Source organism: Drosophila suzukii, chromosome 2R (assembly GCF_043229965.1).
Source record: "Drosophila suzukii chromosome 2R, CBGP_Dsuzu_IsoJpt1.0, whole genome shotgun sequence".
NCBI lineage: Eukaryota > Metazoa > Arthropoda > Insecta > Diptera > Drosophilidae > Drosophila > Drosophila suzukii.
Genome location: NC_092081.1, coordinates 7,541,636 through 7,563,837, shown reverse-complemented (window position 1 = coordinate 7,563,837; position 22,202 = coordinate 7,541,636). Strand labels below are relative to the sequence as shown.

Genomic DNA, 22,202 nt, shown 5'->3' with positions numbered 1-22,202 from the left:
TTTTGATAACAAGGGAAAAAGAAAGGAGACGAGAGTCTAAAATTTAAGCGGATTTTGTCAAGTCCATTTTCCTCTTCCTTTTTGGGCTATTTTTTGGGGCTACGGTGTCTAAAGAAATTATTTAAATTATGCTAAGCGCTTGAAAGCCGGTCACAGAGAATTTCGGCAAGTTTACATTTCATTTCCTATGATAGACATCTCGGGAATTATTGGAAAAACTCGTCCAAACACCTGGTGTCAACGATGGCACAGAGGCAATAACGTTTCTCATTTCCGGTCTAGACACAAAAACACAAATTCCGCTGGCTTATTTAAATGCAATTTGTGATTGGGCCCTGTTGGCCAGTTGACAAAAATGGAATGATGGCCTTTAATAGACTGATTTTTCAGCAGCAGGAAATATTATCTGCAATTGCCAAGCACGGGCAAACATCAAGTTTTGGGATTCTTTTAAGTGCTTTTAGCACGCCACATTACTTGATTGCCAATGGTTCTGGATATTGGATGGCCATTTGATTTCGATTTTATGCAGTTGAATTAATTACAGTCTGCAATACCGAATAAAAGCCACTTCATGTGAATGGAAACTGATTGCAATAAGAGCATGCTATTTTAGTTTTACACATTTTGCATGACTGAATAAAATACTCGAGTATGACATTGCAGTATGCAGTCTTCTTTTTTTGTTGCATTAATATTTTTATTTATTTATTTCAAGTAGAAATATGAACTACTTGGTATAATTCACGCATGAATTCGAGTAGGAAAATTTTAAAAATGTATAAAGTTCTTGCTTGAAATTTGTATATACAATTTAGTATAATATGGCATATTTGGCATGGAAATTTGTTAAATTTTTTGTTGACTAAAGAGAAACAACATTTATTAAAGTATATTTATAGCAGAAAATAAATATTATATCTGTAAACGCAAGAGATGCATTTAAAACGAACAAAGTACTGACTTTAAATGGTTTTTTTCAATTTATTAATAAAAACTTCAGTTTATATATTTCGCAGGGTATTTTTTTTGAATGCTTTGTTATCAAGAAAATACAATATTTATTAAAGCATTCAGCTGAAAATGGATATGACTTCTGTAAAGTTGAAAATGCATAACATGTTTTTACAAATTTATAAGGAACTCTGCCTTTAAAAGCATAAAAATATATTTTTTATGGGGTTTTAAAATCAACTGAACATTTGTTTGTCATAAAATATTTCACAGTTTTTATTCAACAACATATGCTGAAATTGAAAAAGGAATTTGAAGTTTTTAATGGATGCAATATTCACTTTTTACAGTATGAGCCAATCCTATTTTAAAAGTAAAATGGGAGTAAAATGTTGCACCCAGGCGGGAAATACATATCCTGGGATCCAGCGAGTGCCGAAAATATATTTGGCGCACTCAACGGCTTTCGTGAATAATTCAAATTTACAGGTGAACGCGTTTTTTTGACACCTCGCGAAATGAGGAAAATATGCTACTGCAACAGCAGCCACGTGTAAAATGTGCAAATGCAATTTGACAACGTTGACGGCGCTGATGACATCGCAAATTGAATCAAAACTCAATTTGACAGCGCGTATGCGTAGCTCTTTCTTCTATTTTTAGTTTTCCCCAGCCCTTGCAACGAAGTTTGTCACCCTCTTTAGTCAAGTTAGTCAATTAAAAATAAAAGAAAAGACGCTGAAAAATGCAATTCACACACTTGTGCACACCCTTCACAAAAGGCGAGGAAAAGTTTTTCAATTTCAGAGAGCGTAGGGAAAAAGTCAAATATCTGACTGGTGTAAATGATATATCCTACAACCATGCAGTTACATTGTATCGCCTTTGGGGGAAAGCTCTCTATTTGCTCATGTGCCACAAAAAGATGTGAGGGGGAGGGGGGGTTCTGGGAAAATCCCTCTACATTTTTCAGTTAGATTCGACAAAGTCTAAACTTTTGTGCGGCGGCCAACTTCGGTTGCCTGTCCCACTATAAAATACCGAAAAGCGTCTCGGGCAACAAAAAGTATAAATATTAAAAGAAGTCGTAAGGAAAATAGCAAGTAGCGGTTTCCATTCGAGGAATAACTTTTCCTGCGTTTCCAAAGTTTTGTGCTTGTTTGCAACTTGTTTCGCAAGAGCGAAAAGCAAACTGCACTGCATGTCATCAAATATGAGAGCAAAAGTATGAATATCCTTGTAAAAGTTTTGGGTATTGCAGAGTTCGCAATGCTGGAATCTAGCTGATAAGTAAGCCAATGGCATTTTGGGCCAGCAGAAGATTTGTGGCATGTTGTTGGTCCAAAGACGGCTTTATACAATGCCAGCCACATCATCTACAGCAACCACGAACAAAGGTTTAAATACGTTCATTGTTAGATTTTCCGATTTAAGCCCGGTCAGCGGAATTTCCACTTCCAATCAGAGCCTGCGGCATCGTCAGCATAAGGGTTAACTAGGCCACCACAGGTTAAACTACCAGAATTTCCACAAAACAAACAGCGAAAGCGATTTCCCGACTTGGTATTTCTTGACTTGCAACATTCCAAAAGTTAATTTAAAAGTTCTGTTCCTTTGAGGGTTATCGTGGCAGGTAATTTAAATAAACTTCAATAGATAAACCGATTTTTCAGTATATTTAATATAATGCAGTTCTATATTAATAGAAAATAGCCAGGGGTAAATAATCTAATGTATTTCTAGCAAAACGTTATATTAGACCATCATTGAACAAAAATGGAATTCAATTTAAATATTCTTTCCTTTGATTTTTCCTGCATTTTTGATTTTTCCAAATATGGAAATAATAAATTTAACAATCATAGTTAGTTAAAGATTTTCAAACTTTGATTTAGGGACATCAAATGTTTGAAGCAAATATAGCTAATATAGAATCTAATATTTTCTACCTTGATTTAAATATTTTCCATTAAATAGGCAGTTCAATATGTTATTTATTAATTGCTACGTTCTTGTTTTTTATTCTAATATGAATTAAAAAAGTAGAAACTCAAATGCAGGCATTTGTTTTGACTAGTAAAGTTTTAATCATCTTAAGACCTTTAAAAATATTTATTTTATGTAATTGGTTTATGTATAAAGCTTTTTTAAAAAATCTTTAATTAAATATCAACAAAACTCCATAGACAAACGTCTCAAAATCTAATTAAGAAAGTCAGCAATCCAAATAATTTTCTGCATTTCGATAAGAATAAGTCAATACCTTTTAGCAAACATTTCAGCAGAAATCAATTATTGAGTTCAAAGTTAATGAAAAAGCAGCAGGTTTCGACTTCACGAGAAGTTCAAGGCTAGCTGAAAGTGTACCAAATTGAACTGGATTTGATTTGGCCCTGTTTTCAGCCAACTTTTAACCGAAAAACCAGAGCCCCTGCAACAATCAGTGGCCTGGCCAACATGACTGCAAATGCCAGCGACCACATGCCACTCATTAAGTGGCCAAAGCATTTGGGCCTTTCCCGGATGGCTTTTAGCCAGAATGCCTGGCTGACCATTCGCAATTGAGCAATCTAAGCTGGCCGAACGGACGATTACAGGACCGAGGACTACATGGCCCAGCCAACTACTGACCAATGCAGTTGTCCACTTCCGTTGCGATAAACCCAACACTTCCGTTCTGTCCAGACCAGACCAAAAACACACACAGCCACACACAACAGGGTCAAAAAGACACAGCCACAAATGATGAGGACATGGGGCAACCTTTGACCCTCGGCCGGGCCGCAATTTCACTGCCAATTTGCCGCATTAATCGCTCGACAAACTGAACAAAGGGCAAGCAAACATTTGCCAGCCAATTTGCTACGAGCCCAAAATTCCAATTTCAATTTCTTTCCTCTTAAGCTAGCCAAAAAAAAAAGAACAGAAGAGAAACAATTCATTATTGACGCACACATTAGCATACGAAATGAGCAGCAAATAAAACAGAAAATAAGGCGCCAAAATGTTCAAACGGATTTGGCCAATTTTCCACACGTTAGCCTAATGCTTGTGGCCGAAAAAACACTTTAATTTAAATGCGCTCGCAAAGAAGCAACAACTGATGATGGAAACTGAGAAACCGGAAATGACGCGCAGAGCAAGGGAAAATGGCTGACCCGACCGGAAATTGCTTTCGTCTCCTCTTCGCCACTTCTATGCGTCCCAAGGGGGTTTTTGCATTGCCAAGAAGGGCGAAAACCAAACCGAAAACGTCAACAAGTTCATAACCAAAAGTGAAAGAGGGGAATGATTGCACTCAGAAATATTGCAAAGCTTAACTAAACAGAGATTTTGTTTAAATTGTTAATAATGGTTTTTAAGAATTTATTTGTAATTATAATAAAATAAAACTTAAAATGCCTTAAGCGTTGACAAGTTGGAGTGGAAAAGGTTAACTTATTGACTTATAATCCTGAACTTATAAAAATAAAATTTTCCAATTGAAAGAAAGGTTGCACTCCAAGAAATCGATTTTCGATAAAAAAAATTTATCGACTGCAACAAAAATATTTTTTAGGCTTTTAAAGGTTTGTATATATTACCTTATAATTATTGCGATTTCGGGTGGTTTTTAAAATAATCAAGTCTGAAATCTAGAAATTCCTCTTACCACAAATTAGGAAATTTCATTGAAATCTACAAATATTTTTCCGCCTTTTTTCTGTATTTATATTTAATATTTTCCAGTGCACTTTTTTCCACCATAGTTACAGGCCATTTCAAGAGCTCTTTTCTCGCGCCTCTCCAGCCATAAACATTTACATTTTACAAGTATTTTGTTTTTTTCTGGCAGATACAGAGAGAAAAAATGGGATGGGGGTGGTATGTGGAAAGCGAAATATAGGAGATAGGGGTTGGAGGTCACAGCCCCCCACCCCAATGGTTTCCATGCCAGTCACGTGCTCCCCTTTGCTTTTTTTATTTTTATTTTTATTTGTTTTCTCGCTTTGCTTGAAAACGCTAAAATGTTGACTGCAATTACGAGCCGAGACCCCAGCGAGTCTTTGGCCCCACTTTCCCATGGCGAATGTCTTCGTCTTGAGCCAGTCTTCTTCGCTGGCAGCCATAAATTTCCACTGGCTTTTCATTGGGATACCCCAACATGGTTATGGGGAAAAAGTCTGAACAATGGGGCGCCAATTTCTGGCGGGAGTAAATCTAAATGAAATCATTTCAGCCCTTGTCTCTCATAAATTTATAAATCAAATACGAAATTAAGGAAGGCCAAGGACAGTAAAGAGATTGTAAAGTCTGATCCTACTTTTGGGGCTTTTTCTGCGAGACATTTAAATTGAGCTCTTTTAATGACAACTGTCTGTCGACTGAAAAATCAAGTTACAATAAAAGAAAAATGTTGGAATTTAAATAGGAATTTAAAGCAACATTTGATATTTTTAAAATTTATAAAAAACCCACACTAAATTAAAATTTCTTTAGTCCTTCCAGCTTTAATCAATCTTCACTGAAATTGTGGTGGCTTTTTATTTGTTTATGTATAAATCCTGTCCCAATTTTCCTTCTCTTTTACACTCACAGCTTCCTTCTCTTTCTCACACAGGGTTGTATCTTCTCTTTTGAATTTTGAGTACTTGATAGCAATTTGTTGCTGAGCATTTTAATTGCTCGCGTGTTGTTTCGCTTGGCTTTTCCCTTTGAATGCCCCCATCTCGTGTAGAACCACCGCAGACGGTGGTTCCCCTTTTTTAAACATCCTGCCACTGTGAAACGAAGGGGGTTCCACCACTGTAAATTCCATTCACACATGTGCGCCATATAGAGCATATTACGTATACGCAGCGTTTATGGTACAGTCAGGTGGCTGCTCCTGTTTCAGGCTCGCCTTTTTCCGTGTTAATTTACTTTTCAGCTTGTGGCCATCGGAAAAGGCAGCAGGAACAGCAGCCGAGCAGCTCAATTAACACAAAAAGGAAACCGAAACGGGAGAGTCCTGCAGCATTCAGTAATGAAAGGAGCTGCACTGCACAGCAACAAACAAATTGCAAAATGAGGCTCTTTCCCTGCAGAAACGAAATGTGAGCTAAACAAATAGAAAACGCCCTCAAACCAAAGGCAAAAGACTTTTCAATAATGCCAACACAGGTGTGTAAAAAACATATAATTTAAGGACCAAGATGACGGAAAAATTCTTTAAAAGGCAACAAATATTATAAAACTAAACAATTATGAGGACTTTGGCTTCATAGTGAAATCCTTACAAGGGAAATCTGCTGCAATCATAAATAAGTTGCCTTCTTTGTGGCCCCTGTGTAAACTTTAACCTTTACTTTGACTTTAACTTAACCTATACTTCGTGATTTCAGTTCCAAGTGGGCATTCAAAGTCGCTGAGTGAATATGACATCCCTTTATAGAAATCAGTGACAACCATAAATAGATTTCAATTTTTTGACGCCCGGAAATATTTTACCTTAACTTTAACTTTAACTTTGACTTTAAAATGACCTTAACCCGTGGACTGTGATCCAAGTTCCATGTGGGTATAAAAACTCGCTAAAGGAGTAACATACATCCCATTACAAAAATTGAGCTTCTACTTTGTGTAACCTCGAAAAACTTTAACCGTTACTCTAACTTAACCAGTAGTACGTAAACCCAAGTCCAAATGGTCAGTCGCAGTCGCTAAAACAATATGATTACACTCCTGAATAGAGTTACAGCTTCTATCTCTCGCCTCGAAAAACTTTAACCTCAACTTTAACATTAACTTAACCCGAGGTCCGTGATCCCGAGTCTAAGTGGGCATCCAAACCGACAGAAAGGGACACGAAATTAAGGCCAGACGATGACTTTGTCTGGCTCCCATCGTACGACTCCTCCTGACCCACTGAATGTTGTAGGATCTCTTGTTATTCTAAATTCATTACACACACGCACACACAATAATGAGAGCTAGTGGTAGTGGTGCTCATAAAAATCCGCACCACCAACCACGCCCCAAACCACTTTAACCCTGCCCCTTCCCCCCCGTTTGGTGGCACATCAAATGGCAGAGTTTAAACCTCATCGCTGGTGCATAAATTCGTACCAGTTTAGTGCTCTTCCAGCGCCACTCCCGCGTCATCGGGATGCGTTGTGCCGTCCATTCGAGCATGTTTAATAAGCGTCGCCATTTTTCATGCGCAGTCAGCGGAGGAGCAGCTCGCATCCACCACGTTTGGCCCCATCCCCATGATGCCGTGATGTAACATGCAGATGGATGGGGCAGCCATGAGAACTATGAGTGCCACGTGAAGAGTTTGCTCTTGGCAAGCCAGTTGCAAAATATTTGAACTGCGCGAGGAGCGCACAAAAAATGGGCAAATCACAATCCAGTGAAATTGTCCAAAATGAAAATCAAAGTTTCATAGAAAAAATGGAATGCTACTCATGTTTAAAACCATGAATTAATCTAAATAAAATCAAAGTATTATGAAAAGTGTATAATGTTACTTATTATTGAGAACATGAACTAATCTGAATAAAATATTTAACCTTTTTTTTAATGGGTTCCGTTTAAAATAACCCTTAAACCAAAAATATTTTCCCCAAGGGTCTTGTTATACAAACAAATATTCACCTTGGCATATAACACTCCAGAGAAATTGTGAAAAATGAAAATCCTTATAGAGAGTGTAATACTACTTATGTTTGAAAATATGAACTTATCAGAAAAAAATCGTAGTATTATAAAAAGGGCATAATACTACTTATGATTAAGAACATAAATTAATCTAAATAAAATATTTGACAAATTTTTTAAATGGGTCCATCTTTAATGTCTCTAAAGCACAATTTTTGTTGGTCTTGATATAAAAACTGCTCAGAATACCCATAAGATCTTTTTTAAAATTGTTATCAATGGAAATTGAAACAAAACTCACTTAATTTACCCTTGCTATGCTTTTTTCTTGTTTATCTTTAATAAATACCATATCGAGCTGCCATTTCTCCATATCAGCGATAAGAATTAATGGCAAAGCGACAAATACGAGACCGTCAACCGAAACCCCATAAAGATATGAATCTGCGGCGAAACTTTCCCCCGGGAGCAGCAACCCAAGCTCAATTTATATAGCATTTATCAACCATTTGCCTTGGGTGTGTGGGCCCCAGACTAAACGTGAATTATGATGATGCTGCATAAGAGTGACATACCGTTTCATAGTGCAATATCATTCTTTTTTTTCTTTTTCACCGAGGATTGTGCTGTTCTGGCCATTTTGTTGATGTCTGACTAGTATTTTCTTATTTTTCTTGTTTTTTTTACTATAGCAAAGAGCGGAAAATTTGTCAACTCAGTGAATCGTAAATGTTATATGGAGCGAGATGGGGACATCATCAGGGCGGAAGGAGAGACAAGAGCACTAAAGTAAACAAATGAAAATGCTGTTTGCATTGAAATTTCGTTCGTTTGGTTTTCAATTAGGCGAATGCGGCCACCGCTGCGTATGAGCAATGTTTGGCAATAATTTGCGGCTCAAACAAGAGTGGAAAAAAGATGGTAGAAAGACCACAAGGGCAAACAGAGTGGAAGCTCCACGGATGGCAGCAGTTTAGTTTAAAGTTGACAAATGGTCCTGGCCAGGACACGAAGACATGGCAGTACATCTGTAGCCATTAGACACGTAGCCGGAAGTTCCTCGGGGAAGGTTGAGCTGAGCTGAGCTGAGCCGGGGGCGTGGTCCTCACGTCCTGCCGGCGGACATGTTCCCACCATCCCATCCAGGTGTTCCACGAGGAGGGTGCGTGTAATAAATTTCACCTGCACACACAAGTTGAGCAACACGAGAAGCAAGCAAATCGAGAAAATGAAGCCAGCTTATTTAGTGCCTTCGTCTAGTGTTGCCGAAAGTTTATTTTATTTTCCCTTCTACTGCACTGAAGAAAAGTAAACATCTGAATGGAAGTATCATTTTCAAGAGTGTTTGGTTCTTGAAATTAAGCTTGTGTTTATCCTATTTGTGGTTCCTTGAATTTCACAAGTTAGTTAAGGCCTTATGACATTTGATTAACTTTTGACTAGCTGAATGGAATTAAAGTAAACTGATGAAAAAGCAACTTATAATAGCAAGACTTAGAGTGTCATTTTCAAGAACGTTTTGCTCTTGAAATTGGGTTACGCTTACAGTATCTATGGTTCCTTGATTCTAGCCTTGTTTAAGTTTATAACCTTTACAGCACCTTGAATTTAACAAGTTAAAATTTGTTGATGTGTGCTATCAAAATAATTTGAAATCTAGGAATGTTTCACTTTTTTAAGGTATATCTAACTTGATCAAAGAACCATTTTATCATTTTTTTTTTAATTTTAATCAGTATTTTTTTTTTGTCAGTGTACCCTCTTTCCTTCAGTTTCTTTCTTAGCAGTTCTTACGTGTGAATGTTGCCTAATTTATTTATGCTTAAGAATGAATTATCCCCGACATTAGATACATGAAATTAGATTCCCTGGCAGCCGAAAATTGTAATACACATTTGCCTTTGTAGCTTTGTGCTCTCTGCTGCACTTCCACAATCATTTACTTAATTATTTAAAATGCTTTATGCAATTTGTGCCAGGCCCTCCTTTTTCCTGTTCCTGTTGCCCCTCCAAGACAAATGCAATTTGTTTATGGCAAAAGTAAAGTAAAGGCAGCAGGAGTCCCAGTCCCGGAGTCTGGGGATTTGGCTTTTGTGAGTGCGAAAGCAGGACGAAACCAGGACGAACAGGACGCCCAGGATACGCAGCGCATTTTGCTGAAATTACTTTGCAGCGGCGGAAAAATGAAAGGAAATGCTGAGCCAGATGAGTCACCTTGCTGCATTAACCCCTTGCTGACGACTTCCTTCCATATTTCCCCTCCTCGAGCAAATTGCTATGCAAATTGAGGGAATAAATGAGGCTGATGCTGATGCAGATGCAGATGCAGATGATGATGTGGATTAGCTTTGCAAATGCAGCTTAATATTTTCTTTTCGCTGATGTAGAAAAACATCGTTGGCTGCAGGCCGTGGAAAATGGCCAAAGATATTAAAGGAAATTTCTTTATACATTTCAAGCTTGACTAAGACATAGTTTTGCTTTTAATTTCCTGGGGACATTATTAATTAAGAACAGCTTTCAGGCTCTGATAACATAAACGTTTGTTAATATGGCAGATTTATCTAATTTATACCCTATCATTGAATTTTATGTAAATAAGCTTTAAATGCATTTACAACTTAATCCCCTGAGCTTATGTTTTCAAATCAGAAATAGCTTTGCCTGTAAAAAAAATAGCACAAATTTAATTCCATCCTTTTACAAAAATCCCACAGTATTTAAAGTGATTACAAAACGGAATTTGCTAAGCCGAATTTAAGCTGCGGGCAAATGTTACAACTTTCATTGCCCAAAAACATTCTGAATTTAAACAACAATTTAAGCAGAAAATATCGCAACATGTGCAAACTTAATCTATAAACGTAAAGTTATCAAATATCAGAAAATACATTTGGCTTTTCTGTTTATTTATGCCCAGCATTCAGCTTTGGGTTAAGCTGCCAGCCAGCAACTCGCTCCTAACACTTGCGAAATATTGCGTCTGCCTGTGCGTCATTTTTCAATTTTCCCCATTGGTGCACCTGGAGGAAAAGGAAAAGCACAGGAAAACCCGCCGGAAAATGGGGAGGGTGAAGATCCTAATAAGAAAGCCAACATATGTGAGTGCCCAATCGATAAGTTGGGAAGCGGGGGAAAACCACAAGGAAATCTTTCTGCGGCTTAGAGGTATATCCCATCTTATTTTTTATTTCGGTTGCGGGCAAATAAAATCACAATTTTATCTTAAGCCGCAAAGTCGAATGGAAATTATTATCGCATAAATATCCTAGTACTGGCACAAAGCTAGAAATATTAGAATGTCCTTCCAAAAAAGTTCATCTCCCTGCCAATTTTTTGGTAATTGGTATCTGTTAAAATTCTGATGTTGTGTTCTACAACTTGTATTTGGTTGTTTTTTTCTCTTAAACAAAGTTTTTGTCTAAAAACTTTACGCAAATAGCATTTTCAACACCTAACCTTTTGTGTTTTCCATGTTTTTGAACAACTTTTGCTGAACCAAAAAGTGAACATGACAGCTTTAATAATTTTTTTGGCAACAGTGTTCTTCTTTTGTTCACCAACTTGTCATTGCTTTAAATAGCACATTTATCTGTTTCTGATGTTTGCCTGAGCGCTTTTTTAAGTTTTGTGGTTTAAGTGAGAGACAAATGTGTTCTTTGGCAATACCATTCAAGTTTTAACAGATGTCTTGTTATGCTTGGAACTAAATTTCAAGGTTCTCACACAAAAGAATCTTAAGATTCTAGTAATGAATGAACATCAGTTATACAAATTTAGAAAATAATATAAACAAATGTTATTTCTCAGAAAGTTTTTAGACTTGTTATGATTGTTGGCCAAATAATCTGAAGAAAGTTAGCAGAAGTCTTATTGGAACTCACTTTCAAGGTTCAATCTAAGTACATAAACGACTTTAAAAGATTCTAGCGATTATTGACGTCAGTTATACATATTGACAATGTTATACTTAAAATCGATATTATTTCCTATATTTTTTATGATTGTTGGCCAAATAAAAAGTCAAAGTTTCAACAGATCTCTTATCATGCTTGAAACTCAAATCTCAAACTATGTATAGTACACAAAAGGCTTTTGAATATTATATAGTAATTTACAATACTTTTAAAAAGATAAATCCCATTATCTCACTGCGTTTCCAAGTATTGCCTAGAGTTTCTTCAAACTTTGTTTTTAAGATTTTAGAAACTAGACTCACCTCGATGCAGAACTGGCAGCCGCACTGAAGGAGCGCCATGGCCTCGCCCACATCCTCCACGTCGATGAGGCACAGCTTGCAGGTGAAGGGCTGGAAGGGCGTGGTTGAGGGCGTGGCCGGAGTGCCCAGCGAGGGCGTGACATCGGCGGATGCGAGCATCTCGCGTCGCTTCAGTGCAATCCCATCTCGAACGCAGCAGGCCTGTGCCGCCTGATTCGCACTGGCCATGGAGAGCAGGGAGCTCACGGTCAGCGGATAGGCATGATTGGTGCCAAAGGGTCCCAATTCCCCGGCACCAGGTGCCTCAGTGGGCGTGGTCGCGGGCGTCGACGTGGGCAGCAGCTCATCCTGATTCAGATTATTCCCGCAGCTGGAGTGCAACGTGGCCGTGGTCACATTGGACGGCGGACTGGGACTGGTCGAGTTGGCAGTTGCTCCACCGCTAAGTCGGATCTGGGCATTGACATTGATGTGCGGCTCCTGCGCGCGACGCTGCTCCTCTTCCCCTCCGGCTCCAGCTTCCAGCGGATTGAAGGCCGAATCCGGCCGTGGTACAAAGCCATTGGACAGGGAGTAACGTGATCCGGAGGCAGCCAGGGATAACAGGCTGGAGCAGCGTGAGCAAGTACCCACACCGTTCATGCTGTTCATACTGTTTCGCAGTCGGTTGAGGGGCCGGATTTGCTCCACTCCTCCAGAGCTGAAGATCCCGCTGCCATGGACAGCCAGGGAGTGTCCCTGGCTCCGACTCTGGCTCAGGCCATGCACATGATTATGCGATTGGGATTGCCGGGTAAGGGCCAGGACCGTTTCGCACTTTCGCAATCCCGTGTACTGGACAATCGACTGTGACTTCTCCTGGCGCAGACTGCTGGCGCTGCCCTCGCGTCGCATGATGTGCCAGATCTTCTGCTGGACCACATTCAAGGAGCTGCTCGAACCGCTGATGCTCAGGCTGCCACGCCCCTGGCCGTTGGCTAGCTGACGGCCAGAGGGATTCCGGAGCACCACATCCTGCTCGGAGGGAGTGCGGGTGATCCGAATTTCCGGCGAGGCAGGACGTTCTCGTTCTGGAACTGCTCCTCCTCCTCCGCCACCGCCACCGCCTCCACCTCCAGAGACACCTCCTCCTCCGCGACTGCTGCTCGCCTTGAGTCCCACCAGCGATTTGAGAAAGTTCTCGAAGCGACGCCGCCGAGGCAACTGCCCACCGCCGGACAGTCCCAGAGAGCTCTCCAGATCTCCACCACCTCCTCCATTGGCAACCAGCGCTCCTCCGTTTCCAGATCCTCCTCCGCTGCCACCTCCTGCCCCTGCTCCGCCACCATCGCCATTCGCCGAGGAAATGATGATCTTGCCGCGCGCCTGCGTGTCCAGGAGCGCAACCGTCTCGGCGTCGGCGGAATCGTGGGCGTGGTCGTGGCGGGGCGTGGCATGCAGGACGGTGGAGGCCTTTTGGCTGGCGGAGCGCTGGTGCTGCTTTGTGTTGGCCAGATTGTGGATTGGCGAGGAGTCCTGTGGGGAAAGAGAACATGAGGGATTAGTAGGTGGTTGGAAATCTTGAATATAGGTTCTTAAAATGTAGACTTAATTTAATTTTAATTTTAGTATTATTTAATTTTAGTATTACAAAAAAATTCTAGAAATTTAAATATATTTAGGTTATTTACTATACAAGCTAGACTCTCAGTAAAATTATAACACACTTGCTTCTTTCCTAAGTTATTTTTCATGATTCTACAACTTTTTTTTCGTTTAAATATGAAACAATATTTAGGTATGTATGTAGGCAACTTTAGATGACTGACTCTTTATGGCTTTTATAGAAAGAAAGTAACTGGGCTTAACTCTATTACCTATTTAAGTTATTTATAAACCAGGGTCAGTATAAGATTATAATTCACTTATTTCTTTCCTAAATGATCTTTTATGATTATCTTTTATGTATACAAAATATTTGTTTTACATACTGTCTGCATAAAAGACTTTTGTCAAAAGCCTGCTAACTAAAGTATGTAAAATACATAAACCAAAAGGACACCCACCCGCGAGTCCTGCTCCAGCTCCTCCTCGAGAGCACTGTAGACGGGCGCGTACCAGGAGTAGGAGAGCTGCTTGCGGGCGGACGGAGCCGCAGCTCCCGCTCCACCAGGAACAACGACGTTCGCCGTGGGTGTTGCCGTGTGGCCTGCTCCGTGGTGCTGATGCTGCTGCTTGAGCGGCACAAGCTTAGCTGCTCCACCGGCTACACCAGCTCCTGCTCCTACTCCTCCGCCTCCTACTGATGGAGCTGTGGTCACCAGATTGTTATTATAGCTAAGCGGCAGACTGCGTCTCTGATGCTGACCTCTGGTGGGTGGCAGATGCTTGGTGGGCTTCCTGCCAACGCCGTACAAACTGCTGTGGTGCTGACGCCTCGACTGCTGCTGGTGAGGATTGTGCTGGTGATGATGATGATGTTGATGATGTTGGTTTCCCTGGGTCAGTTCCTTCTTGGTAAATATCAGCGAGGCACTATTCTTATTCAGCCTTATGGAGCGCTGTTTGTCCACCACCGTGGCCTCGATGTGGGTAAGCAATGGAACCGTCTCCGACAGAGGCAGTAAATGCTGCGAGGATGCCGATTCCGAGGGGAAGTTGATCACAAAGTTCTCGGCGGCGTCATCAAAGATACTAGCCCTGGCAGCACTCACGCAATCCTCACTGGACGATGGACTGCTCAGGGAGCTCCTCTTGGAACGATTTTGATTGTGGCTCTGGTTGTGGATGTGGCTCTGGTTCTGGTTGTGGTTGTGGTTCTGATTCTTGAGATCCCTAGCGTGCTGCTGGTAGCTGCTGTAGCTGATCTTGTTCTCCACCAGCAGTTCCAGCGGTGGCAGTTTGGCGTGATGGCTGTGTGGACTCCGGTCCTGGTGAATATCCTGCGGATCGGAGGGCGTGGCATGCGCGTGCACCTGCTGCACCGGATGCACTTCAATCGGCTGCAATCCCGTCGACGCTGGCATCGATGGCATCGCCATTGGTGGCCGCATTCTGGACCAGATTGCACTCGATCTGGGGGCTTGTGTTGAAGGATGTGCTCAGCCTAACCGTGGCTGGCGACGGCAGAGTCTCGTTGAAGAAGGCCTGCCGGAAAAAGAAACAAAACAGCGATTAGAATGGGTTACACGGCAATCGATGGTTTGCTTCAAGTTTAAAGTTGAAATTTATTTTTATCTCAAAATAGTAAGAGAACTCCGTAAGTTATTTTTGGAGCAGTTCTGTGAACGAATCTGACTATTAACCCCAAAGCTACATAGATATATAACCTTTAAGCACAGCTAGCTTATGGCAAAGTAGTTGGGATACACCACTTTAAATTTGAAACCTTTCCTTCTGACCCTCTAAGATGTAGGTCATAGTATCTGTTTACTGTAAACCATGAGTTGAGAAAAACTAGAGATATTCAAGATTTTCTCTTCATTTTATGATGACGATGATATGTATAAATCATAAAATCATAACTAATTTTACCCTTAATCTTATTATGGTTTGATTTAACAAATATTTAGCCAGCGGAAAATCACACGTTTAACAATATGCTAAAATAATAAACTATGACAAGTTCACTTTAACAACTTTACAGAACTTTTATTCATAGAACACTTTTATCATATTTCATTCAATAGTCACCAAAGTCTTATTTAAGTACTGAAAAATTCCAGTTTGGAGTTAACTAGATACGGATGAACCTAGAGTTCAAGTTATATTTTTATAAAACAGATATCCCCTTTTACGCTTGTAAAAACGGCAGCTACCTCTACGAATTTCATTCGATTGCTGGCAGCTGCATCCGAATTTGCATTTACGGCTTTATTGGATTTATGGCAATTGGCCGAAGGGGAATCGGGGGCTCTGCATTCTGATTAGAATTTGGTATTGTGCAGGGCTTTCCCTCAGGAATTTAATTTGCCCAAATAAAGTTTTCCTTTGTGCCAGCTGGCTAAGGGCTAGAACGACCGAAGGAATTCAGGTAATCAATGGATCACAATTAAAGTGATGCCTAAATCTAGAGATTCGCTTGGCCCTGAATGATTGTTATTGGATTATGAGAGCATAACCACATTAAGTGGCTTTCAATGTTGCTCACGTTCAATGGGGCGTCCAATTTGATTGAGAATTCGCATCCATCATAGCGAGAATTTCTCCTGGGGCCTTTCGCCATTTGCCACGAACAACTACCGCCGCCACTAATCCCTTAAAATTTCATCAATACATGGCCAATTTAATGGCAAATAATCGGCCGAAACTATACAACTGGAATTTGCATTGCGATGCCAATGCAGCGACAAGGAAACCAATTTCAATTTGCCAACTCCTCGCTGGGAAAACAGAATAAAAGAGCAGAGAGGGAAAAAGTCTCTGGAGGATCTACCGTCCCATTTGCATCCAGTCAATTAAGTTATTTCCCGCTTTGAGCCCGGTCAGGTGCCAGTGCCAGTGTGCCCGAAATTATTCCCCAAGGCCTGAAAATTGATAAATAATAATGCAAAAAATATGTTTTTTGGTGATTTAGATAAATGAAAATACACGAAAACCGTGTGTGCTTATTTGCTTTGAAAATGGAGGATGCATTTTAAATTGGATAAACTTTTAAATTGAGCGAAAATAATTTTAAAATTGAGTTCGAATTATTAGATACAAAAACCAATTGCCAGGATAATAACTGATACATTTAAAATATTATTTTTTAATGACGAGCTTATTTTAGATTTTTATTCTTACTGTTGGTCACACTGTTTCTCTGCGTACATCAGCCCCCACCTTGGCCACACTGTTTCGCTGAACTCGGTGGTAACCTGCAGGAATTTTCCATTAATTTCAACTTAATTACGGCAGCAGCAGAAACAGAATCCGCAGCTGGCTCAAGCTGCACATGCCACTCCACCATTCGAGGTATGTGGCTATATTAATTTTTGGCATGCCTTCGCCTAGCCACCGCCCCTTTGGCCCCTTCTGGCCCACATCTTCCCGCATCAGCACAACGCACCGAAGTATGCAACGAAAAAATGCGAATTACGCATAATTGCGGAGCTCAACTCAGAAACTGAGAAAGCCACACAGAGAAAAAGTACATATCAAGTTGATTTTTAACTTAATACTAAAATGACCTTAAAAAAATGAAGAAATTTTGTAACTTGAAATAAAGATTACAATTTGCATACTACAATTAAATTTATATATAGGTACACAAGTGTAAATATTCAGGACTATATGATTAAAACTATTTTAATTGGCGCTTAGTTTTTTTCAAGATAAATTATTTGTTTTAAGTATTTTTGAATTTAAATAAATTTTTATATAAAAATAAAACATTTTATTTAATCTTCATTATTTTTAACATACAAATAAGTACTAAAAATACAAAGCGTTTCATGTTACTAACTATTGTGATAATAAACAGCTTGAGCTGGGTTTTATTATTATCACAAAAATTAATAAATTAAATAAATATAAATAAAAAGTATGTGGTACTAAGCTTATATGACCATCTTATTTACTTTTATAATTCCACAAAATTTTAGTTGGACTTCATTATGGTTAGACTCATTCATTACCACGAAAATGAACAAATTAAGTAAATATAATTAAGTAGTATGTGGTACTAAGCTCATATGATTTTTCTCTGAAGGACTTTCTTTTTCCGTGCCAGAAAAGCAGAGCGAAAAGAGAAGCCACAAGCCGCAGCGCAGGGAAAAAAGTGAAAGATAAATTGCTTGCCCACGCCCACATAAGCGTTGCTACAGGGACAGGTCAAAGGGCAAGGGGGCGTTGGGTGGGTGGTGGTTGCAAGGTAAAGAGAGGTTGGTGCAAAGGGGGTGGACATCTACAAGACACATTTGCCACCCGGCTGACACTGACTGCCTGAATTCTCTCCTCCGGCGAAATTAATCGCCTTTGGCGCACTTTGTGAATTCCCCAAATTTGTCTTTTGTACATTTACATTTAACGCCATTTAAGCAGAGGAGCCGGGAATCCCGAACGAAGATTGATGAAAGCCTCAAATGCAAAACAGACAATTGTTTTCCATACCCAATCTGCACTTCATTCAGCCCACATCCGCTGCTAATTATATCCCCGAGATACTGTCAAATCACCCAATCATGACATGCAACGAAACTTCATCTCCAGCCAGCAAAAATCAGGCAATCAAGTCGCAAATCCCGAACAACAAATGGGGCTTTGTTTTATTTTCATCATCATCGTCATCATCATCGCCATCAGCTGGCCAACTAATTGACATACGTCAATTGGCCAAAACGGAATTAATGAAGAGCCCCCACCGAATGAGCGGCAAAAACACTGAATTATTTCAGTCAATTACCGCTGGCGATCAATAAATAAATAATAGCGAAACTTACCATAATTCAAATGGCCAGCAAATGCACTAGAAAGCCAGAATTCCTCGATGAATCTGCAAAAAAAAGGGGAATAATTTAAATAAGTTTTTATTAAAAATACTTAAATATTTATGCGTTATTTGCATAAGGATTTTATTAAAGTTTAAACAGTTTTTATAAAATAAATAGGTTAATAAATGTGCAGACTTTGGTATAACAACGTTAATTAGCCATGAAATGACATTCACATCAGAATGGAAATTGAATAACGATGGTAGTATATATATTATACCTATATATAGAGACTATTTTTATCAGAACTATTCAGTATTTACCTAGTTGTGAGTACTTATAAAAATAAATGGAACTATATAGGTATGGTTTTTACTAAAACTATTAAGCTATGAATATTTCTAAAAATATTTTAAGCTTAATATTATAAGAAAAAGAAAAAGTGATTGGTATGTCTTCTTTATAAATAAACTAATTGATATTCTGAGAACGATATGACTTGGTATATGAACCCCTAAAGTTACCTAACGATAGAACCAACTTTGGGAAGCCCTTTTCATCGCTTTTTTTTCACTAACCAAAATTACAAATTAGTCCGCTTCAAAGCCCCAATTAATTGTTGTTAGACCGACTACCTAATTTAAGTTAACAACCTTTTGGCCATCATTGTTGGTTGGCTAAAAGGGAATTTTAATTGGCTGTCTCTCGTGCGCGTGTGTGTGTAACCGGCTAATTAGACTCGCGACCCTCCAACAAAACCCGAGGCATAAGTTCACTTAGTTCGGGGTTAAACCTGGCCAAGTGGTCACACATGCAAGTGCACATATATAATATATATATATATGCTTATGAACTATATGAAGACACACAGGTTGCCCTGAAAATTGTGCTATGCTTTGTTGTTTGCTGTAGAATCCACACCCACACACTTAGAGGGAAATTCAGTTAATTGTAATTGCAGTCTGGTCATGACATAACTACCAGTTGACTGACAGGTTTGCCATCGATTACCGCCAAGGAAGCCAAGAAAAGTCAGGGACACAAGTTGTCGATTCATTTATCAAGTTTCAACGATGATACGTTCTTGGCCCATGACAGTAGAAAGTTGTGTAATCACAGCTAAAAGTAAAAAAAAAAAAAAAAAAGAGAAAATAACACGCATTTGCTGACGTCAAAAGGCAAGCACAAACAGCTTGAGAAAGATTTATCAAGTGCTGGCGACCAACGGAGCGTATGTGTGATATTTGTCATATATATAAGAAGTTATAGCACTAGTAACACCCCGTTCCCCATCTAATTAGCTTCGTTTAACGGATTTACTGGGAACGAGAAAAGAGGTACAATATCTCATGTCCAGCGGGTTGGAGGCAACTGCAGCCAAAGGATTAACACACAGCCACACCGCATAAGCAGCTTAAGAGTCCTGCTCCTGCTCTGTATTCAAGGATTTTCCTGCTGGCTTCCTGGAAGCCAAGCCGAAGGACTCACACACAAGTGACAAATTAATCAGTTTGTGCGCCATAAGGTGGCATCTCAATTAAGTCGCTGGCAAGTCAAGCTTTAAGCCCGGCCTGCAGCCATTTCAGGCTTCCAAATCCAATTTAAGACTTTAACAATACGGAATGACTTCGTGGTCGGTTGGCTGTTCAACAAAGGCCTTATAGTGCGACACTTAAGCTTAATCTAACATCAAAATGGAAATTTCATTAGGCGCTTGACTTGTTCATAAAGGTCACAAAGGGTTTACTCTAAATAACAGTTTAGTGGCAAAATCATTGAAGCCTTTCTTTCAACTGGATTAAATATGAATGGGATAATTAAGCATTGGATTTTGAGGTAAAAATGTATTCTAAGTACTGACCTGATACAATACATTTTCAAACAATTATAAATGCTACTAAATGGTGCCTTAAACAGACTATTCTAAAAATGTTCCTACACATTCCCAAGATTTTCAATGTTTCGTCATTAAATGCATATTTATAAGCTTTACAAAATAATGTTTAGTTTACAATTTAATTTTAATAAAATCACTTTATACTTGAACCCACTCAAAATAATATATTAAAGGAAAATCAGAATATAGAAGATACTAAGAAGTTTCTATCAATTCTCTGAGTATATTAATGTTACATATGTTAGATACTAAGAGATTTTTATGTATTCTCTGAGTATATTATTGTTACACAGATGTCCCCTTTTAGATGCACTTATATTTCCTTTAAAAAATCAAGTTCCAATCACTTTCTTTTTGAACCCACTCAAAGTTATATGTACAACTAAAATCAGACGATATAAGATACTAGAAAGCTTCACTACATTCCCTAGGTATATCAATGTTAAACTTTATTGTTGAACCCACTCCAAATTATGTATAAAAGGAACATCAGAAGATACTAAGAGGTTACTCTACGAAGTTTCCCTAAATATATCAATGTTACACAGCTGTTCCCCATTCTACACACTTTATTTGCTTTACAAAATTAAGTTCCAATCACTTTTGAAATGAGAAGACACGAGTATAAGATACTAAGAAGTTCCAATATTTTTACCCAAAATAATGTATAAAAAGAAAATCATAAGATACTAAGAAGTTTCTCTACGAAGTTTTCCTTAATATATATCAATGTTACACAGCTGTCCCCCATTATAAACACTTGATTTGCTTTACAAAATCAAGAAAATGAGAAGATACGAGTATAAGTTCCAAGAAATATCTCTATATTCCCTAAATACATCAATGTTACACTTTATTTTTGAACCCACTCAAAATGATGTATAAAAGGAAAATCAGAGATACTAAGAATTTTCTGAGTATTCCCTAAATATATCAATGCTGCACAGCTGTCCCACATCAGATGCACTTTTATTTGCTTTACAAAATCAAATTTAATTCACCCCAGTAGCTGCTTGCCGAGAGTTGCTTTTAAGAGCAGCAAAAACCCTGGCAACTCTTGGCAAAAGCCCAGCCAGGAGTCAAAGTTAAGGGCCAGTGCATCAATAATCAATGTCGGGGCAATAGAATCGCAATCAAGTACGTGACATAAGGCAGTCAGTCTCACCTGGCACCTGAAAAGAATTGCAGCGGGTCGAGTTGCAATTTGAGCGGCACTACCCCGCTGGAATTGAGCCTCGAAAATGAGATTTTACATGGTACATTCAGGAGATACCACGCGAATCCTCAAAAGCCACGCCCATTTAAGTGGGGGGGGGGGGGGGTGATGTGGGCGGTTGAATGAGAGGCACTCGAAAGTCTAGACAAGACAGAGGCGGAGATGGTGTTATATTAAATAAACAACATAAAAGACAAGTGTGTGGGTGGAGGAGATCTGTGGAGTGCTGCAAGTGCATTAAGTATACGCCCCGTTTTCCCTCAAAACAAAACTTTTGAAGTTAACACCCAAGCTGCCGCTAATGACGGGCTTTAAGGCCAAGTTTCGTGGAAATTGCACAAATTAAAGGCTCACGCAAGGCCTATTAAGGCTCTGGCAATCAGCATTCGTTTCACAAAATCTCAATTCTGATTATTTAGCCTTAGCTTGGGGGGGGGCTCTTCTCTCGAGGAACTTGCTCTATTGCAGCTGACGCCATTTTCATGTCGCTGGGAAAAGCCACAAACAACACAAAAGCAACATCTTGCAACCGCACTTCCTTGCAACAGCTGCTCCCCCCTCCCCTTTTCAGATGCCCCATCATCCCACCCACTCACTTCCTTTCATGTGGATCCATTAAAGTGCCAATAGCACAAGTTCTGGAGACTCGATGAAAGAACTGCCATGCGGTGGCTGTGGAAGCTCTGAAAATTATGCTTCCTGACAGCCTGAATAGAAAGCAGATTTTATTTGCTTATTTTTAAATAACTCAATATACTTGCAAGGCGTTGAGAAGTATGCAATTTTCCCATTTATCCGAAAATCGTAAACTGAGTGGAAGGCAAATAATATTTGCTTATATGAAAGGATTTAACGGTTGTGGAAATTATTGAAGTAGTTGGTTAAGATAAATAACATTTTTTT

The 22,202-nt window shown here is 39.3% G+C and overlaps 1 protein-coding gene across 2 annotated transcripts in view; it reads right to left on the bottom strand.

The window, feature by feature from the left end:
- LOC108009651 (uncharacterized) overlaps positions 1–22,202 on the bottom strand; it is a 72,689-nt gene that overhangs the window by 7,492 nt on the left and 42,995 nt on the right. For both annotated transcript variants that reach the window (XM_017074165.4, XM_017074167.4), the window contains 3 exons: positions 18,196–18,248; positions 13,840–14,920; positions 11,795–13,309 (listed from right to left, as the gene is read on the bottom strand). In XM_017074165.4, coding sequence (XP_016929654.3) covers positions 11,795–13,309; positions 13,840–14,826 — 2,502 coding nt within the window. In that variant the 5' untranslated portion in view covers positions 14,827–14,920; positions 18,196–18,248. The remainder of the gene's footprint in view (positions 1–11,794; positions 13,310–13,839; positions 14,921–18,195; positions 18,249–22,202) is intronic.